General features: G+C 42.0%; 1 protein-coding gene across 1 annotated transcript in view; it reads right to left on the bottom strand.

The window, feature by feature from the left end:
• Window positions 1-3,759: 3,759 nt before the first annotated feature.
• The window catches only part of stc1 (stanniocalcin 1), a gene marked incomplete in the record, with an annotated part of 3,657 nt that continues 1,172 nt past the window's right edge, over window positions 3,760-6,244 (bottom strand). The window contains 2 exon segments of the mRNA XM_014028657.1: window positions 3,760-4,493; window positions 4,899-5,358. Coding sequence (XP_013884111.1) covers window positions 4,196-4,493; window positions 4,899-5,358 — 758 coding nt within the window.

Below are 6,244 nucleotides of genomic sequence, written 5' to 3'. Positions count from 1 at the left end.
ACAACATATTTCACACAATGTGCCACATTTGAGAAATATTTTATTTCTTTATCAGCAAAAGACACACAATTGATGCACTTGCATCTTTCATGACTTTTCGGTACAGAGGAAAAAAACCCAAACATATACACAGTGTGGGCATATATGTGTATGGGTATATTTTAAAGTGCAAGTGATTCACAAGGGTCAATCATGCGTTACATAGCATCTGTATCAAGAGTTTCAGTTAATATACTATAATCTGCAACAAGTTTCTGAATCTGATAGTAAAATAACCATCTTTTATATATGAAAACAAGACAAACTTTACAAGTCACTGAAGCTTTTTGATTTGAAGCACAACAACATTTATCAGTCTATTTCAAGTCTTGAAGGGGAAAGAGTACCATGAAGTGCCAGTAGTGAGGGAGGTTTTAGTCTCGAGTTGAAACAAGAACAGTCTTAAAGAAAAAAAAGTAAAGAAAAATCTCACCATGGGTCAATTTACCAATCCTCCAGTACCAATCTTGAGCATCCCCTTTACCTGGATTCAAATCTAAAGCAAGAAAGAAATCAAAATACTTTCACCCCTTTTGGTTTTTCCTAAAAGCCTTCATGGGTCACGTCTTTGTCGAAAGAGACATTCATTTTTTTACAGGTACATTCTTGAAATTTTTTGCCGTTACATTTTACTTGGTGAGGAACAGTCTGTTTGCCATTTGCCAGAAAAAAGATAACCGACATGGAGAATGTTCACGGAGAATTAAAATGTGAAGACGACACAAGAAAAGTTTCAATGCAAAATGAGGAGACAGACGCTGAGGGCGTTGAGGGAGTTGACAGATCAGAGAGACCCTCAGCATCATACAGGGTAGTTTTAGCAGCAGCTGTTGGGTTTTGGATTTACCCACGGACAACAAAGATGCAGACGGATGTATTGAAAGTACATGAAGAAGCCCTGACCCTTCAGGATGCTAAAGATTCAAACTCATCTCCATTCACAGGGTTGTTAAAATATGCCTCTGTTGCACACGTGCTGAATGTTTCAATGCCCTTTAAAGTGGTTAAAATGCAAAGTGCATATTCAAAATAAACCATAAGCTCGTATATATTACAGTGTCACAATAGCTCTTGACTTTTCAAGACATCTCTTCAGAACATCTCTTCAGAACATCTCTCCCTCTGCACAGCGTGACACTAAAGAAATTATCCTTTTTTTTTCCTGAAACAAAAGAAACTCAGAAACAGAAAGCAATATAGAGGAGCGGTGCTGTCAAACTGTGAGTGCAGCGTGAGAGCGCACACGCTGCTTCTTAACTCTTTACAGCATCAGCTGGCACTGAAAGAAATAAACAACAATTTCTGCGTTGCTGTGAAATCCTTCGCGTGATTATTGCATAGTTTGGAATTCTTAACATAGCTCTTCAGCTGAGACTGAGAAAAGGAAAAGTTTCCCCCTTTTTTTTCATCCAAGCTTTGCTCTTGGTAAACCAGGGCAAAGTCATTTTATCTTTAAAAGTCGTGACATTCTTTTCTTTTCATGAAGCCAAAGTGGTGGTGGGGTGTGGGGGGGGGGGGTAAAAATCCAAACTTAAAATGGTTGCAGGGTTTTTATAAACCTGTTCTATTTAAAGTATTTTGTAGGTTTTAAGAGAAATTTGGTAACAAAGCGGTCACTGGCTTAGTTACCCTCTTAAGTTCAAATTTACTAGTAAGGTACTCAGCTCTGCTCTAAATCAACATAAGTTATTGTCTCTTTACGTTTATACCATAAATTGTTTATATTAATAGACCAAATATCCCCATTTTTTTCCTCATTAGGAATTGTAGCCAACAGGACCTGGTTTATGGGAGCTGTCATGTTGGATTTTTGGAGTTTTTACCGAGAGCAATCATTTACTTCAAAAGGGTGGGACTTAAAACTGGTTTCATTCTGGCTTCAACTTCAGTTTGTAGGTCTACATACTATATACAGTCTATGGTTTATTCTGCCAAACCATCATCATAAAAGCAAACACCAGCATGAAGACCCCTCTCAGTGCCTGCATGGCCTCTGTCCTGAACTACTGAGTTCGAGTGATTGTCTTCCTGTGGAAAAAAAAAAAAGCTCAGCAGACATAGATCTGCTGGTGGTTTCTGTTGCAAAGATGGACAGCTACAGCATGTGGTTATAAATGAATCTAAGTGAATCAACCAGAAACAAACTAACCAAAATCAGCCAAAGTAACCAAATCCATTCTTCCATCCATCCATCCATTCTTCCACCCACCCATCCATCCACCCATCCATCCATCCATCCATCCATCCATCCATCCATCCATCCATCCACCCATCCATCCATCCATCCACCCATCCATCCATCCATCCATCCATCCATCCATCCATCCATCCATCCATCCATCCATCCACTCATTTTCTTTCCCTGCTTCTCCTTTCTGAGCTGCAGAAGAGCTGGTGCCTATCTCTAGCAGGAGATGGGGTTCTCCCTGGACAGGTTACAAGTCCATCACAGGGACACATTGAGATGAATGAGACAACTATTCATGCTCTCACTCATATCTAGGGACAATTTCGAGTTACCAATTGACCCTAATAAAATTGATCCAAATAAATTGTTAGGTAATTGTTAATAGAGGTGCTGCAGCATAATGAAAAACACCATCAAAATATGTATGTTTTTTTTAAGGATTTGTCAGTCTGGTGTTTCTTTTACCAACTTGGTCAGCCTTCAAGCAGCCGCAAAACTTTTATTTTCTCTTGTAACGCCCATTAATGAGATCACCCCAACATGAATGACCAACCGTGTTCCCCTATGGCCAGCACAGAGTCATGACATGGGTCCCATTCAGTCACCTTTTTTTTTTTGGCATACAGCTCATGTTCAAATAGGAGTTCTGACTAAAACTGCTTTTTTGTAACCCATAAACTAACTCAAACTATGGTAACACATTAAAATAATAAAAAAATAAACATTAAATAATATAGTAGGAAAATAAATATCATCCCGACAAGGCTATCTGTCTGTATTTTTTAAATATTCATTCTCTATCTTATACAAAAAAGTCAGCGAGTATGTCACATGACTCACCTCAGACAACGATGTCTCATTGGTGAGAATGTTTTTCAGCTACTGTGCACACACACACACACACACACACACACACACACACACACACACACACACACACACACGCACGCACACACAACACACAATTGCTTCACACCCAATTAAGAGCATGGATCCAAATGAACTGGTCCCACATATATTGTACAGCTCAACAGTCTGATGCGTTGCAAGTGTCTGGATATAAAATATGCATTTTTTTTCTGATAGACATGGCCATGACCTGAACAATCCTTCTGTACAGAGTTAAATACTAAAACCTATGACCATGGTTTTACCTGCCATCAGAAAACAAAACATAAAATCTTAGTGCTATAGCTCTACATCCTTTCAATATTTTTGATGAGTAGCATTCAGGGCAGATTGATGGGTTTGTTATTTGGTCGGTTTAAGGAAACTTTTCATGAAATCCTAAAGACCTCACTCACGTATGAGCACTCTTTCAGAGAGCTAGTTATGGCTGTCTGTTATAAGTTAGTTTACAGTACATTTAAGGTTTACGTTAGTGCTGTGAAAGTCTTTTCTCATGCATACAATTGGCTGGTCTCAGTGCAGAAACGTTAGGTTCATCTACCGATATTTACCAAAATAAACCAATAATTCCTCCAAATTACCAATAATAGTCCACTGACTAACTTATATTCACAAACAAAAAATGATTTTGTTGTCTTTTAATCTACTGGCTTGTGCTCCAATGGCATGGGCCATTACTATAATTTATTGTTTGTCTTTTTTAACTATAGGCATCAAAAGACTTGTTAAAGACATATTTTTGCTGGAGGATATGAAAATAAGTGACCAGGACTATGTTGCACAAACGCAACAGCCACATATTCAACACTGACTTTTGAGCGGACATATTTAAAAACCGCTGATGGAAGAGGGGTTCTCTCGAGCCTAACGAGTAGGATATATAATATAACAACAAACAAACCGATAGAAACTCCATGGGCAGTCTGGTATTCCACAGAGGTGTGTGTTACAGTAATTTATAATCTAGCAGAGGGTTGGGTTTGCACCTCTGGGGAATGGAGGGACGTTCATGATGCTTTGAGAAAAGTGTGTGGAGCTTTGTTTCGATCAGAGTGGAAGTTAGGAGTTATCACTAGCTGAGCGCTTTTTGCCTAAATGAGTGGCAGAGTCTCTGTTTCGCAGATTAGGCTGGATCTTGTACATATTGGGACCTGCAGCCCAGCGCCAGCTCCCACGACTCTCCACGCCGGTGGGGATGGCGGCCGCGGCTGCAGCAGTGGATGGGCAGGGCTTGTTCTGCAGCAGCTGGATGAGAATGGTCATCTCAGGACCCAGACGTGACACCATGCTGGTCCTAATGCGGTCCACTGTGTCCTCGTCACAGTCCATCAGGCTCTGCAGCAGCTTGCCGTAAAACCTGTGGCGACAAAGAACCGCATCTTTAAGAGCCGGCAACCTGAAGGGACGAACTCATGCAGCGTTTCGAGGAGACACAAACGAATGCAGGCATGGATAATCTGATGTCATGCCTATGGGAGTAACCAAACTGAAGCTCTAGTCACTACAACGCCTTGTGCTCCACCCTCCATTCCTTTTGTGTCCACTCCCAAACTGCAAGCCCAACAGCAAAAGGGAACAAAAACATTCAAAACTTGATATTCCTGTTTGTTTTGCTTTCACCTAATGGAAAATGGTTCTAAAGGCTATCAAAAGAATTACTGTTAATTTGCTTGTTTGTCTGTCAGCGTGCATCATTCTCTTCTCCGTGGCTCGTAGCAGATTAAGAAGGGAGATTTTGTTGAAGCGTCTGCGAGGCGCTCACCTGTTGGGGAAATGACTCGGCAGCTGTGCCACTTCACCGACAGCATCGGGATTCGACCGGGCCACGGTGCAGATGTCCAGCTTGCTGTAACACTCCTCCTGGACTTCGGTTATCATTCTTTGGAAGGTGGAGCAGCGACGGATGGTCGGGAATGCCTTGGAGGTGACGCCGTTGGCAATGCACTTTAGGCTCTCCTTGACAAATGCTTTACCCTGTGAAGAAAACAGCAGCGCTTCACACACTCTCGCCCCCCCGGCAGTTACACCCATGCAACCCTGCCCAACACACAGAATGATGGATGGAATCAAAGCGCGTACCTGAGTGTCAAATTTAGCAGCACTGAACAGGAAGGACTTGCAGATGTCGTGCAGACCATCTGTGTCACAAGTTGAGTTTTCCAGGCAGGCGAAGGCTCCGCAGCCAACTTGGAGGGCACTGTTGAGACAGCGTGCCACATCTGCTGTGTGCACAGAGAATGAACCGTCAGCATGGGAGCCAACGCTGGGCGTCACTGCACACTCACTGGGCTCATTCACACAAGAGTTGCCAGGGATTTGTCCCAAAAATGAAGAAAAAAAATGCAGCGAACAAAAGGAGGATGTTTCATACTTTGGTGATTCACATGAAGACACACAGTCATGACCAACAGTGACTTGACTTGAATTTGGACAACTTATAGCTCCAAGAAAACTCACACAGTATTTTGGCACGGCTGCACTCCTCTCTTGGCAAGGGCTTATATATTCCACTGTTTGGTTCTCTTTAGATGAGCAGCACCAGAAATACCAAAGAGTTTGCTGAACATTGTTGGCATGCCAACAAGAGATGTAAAAATACTCCCTATGCACGCACGCATGCACACACATACACACACACACACACACACACACACACGCTATCAACTCTTAACCAAGAACTGATAACCAGAATCAAACCCCACGTGTCATCTCCAGAGAGTCACATGACTGGAATAGTTCAGATCTTTGGAAACTAAAAGCCCCGCAGCAACAATCAGTCTTTAGATCCAGAAACAGATTCTGTTTATTACAAAGACCCAGCTCAAACTCTGTGCAGCAGACTTGAAATTTTACACCATAAACAAAGCTATATGACATAACCTGTAAAATCAGCATATCCAGAAGGTTGCATGCTTTTCTTAATCTTTATCCACTGAGATGGAGGGCAGCCTGACTCAAATCCAACATAACACAGCCATTAAAAGAAATGTCACCGAGGAGACAGAATCCGGGGCCCTTTGTTGACCCTAACAGTCCGATGAAGCCTGCCTGTCATTTAAGGACAAAAACTGCTCTGGGGGTGGGGGTGGGGGGGGGAGATATAATAAT

Source organism: Austrofundulus limnaeus, unplaced genomic scaffold (assembly GCF_001266775.1).
Source record: "Austrofundulus limnaeus strain Quisiro unplaced genomic scaffold, Austrofundulus_limnaeus-1.0 Scaffold792, whole genome shotgun sequence".
Lineage (NCBI taxonomy): Eukaryota > Metazoa > Chordata > Actinopteri > Cyprinodontiformes > Rivulidae > Austrofundulus > Austrofundulus limnaeus.
This window is presented reverse-complemented; position numbering and strand designations above follow the sequence as displayed.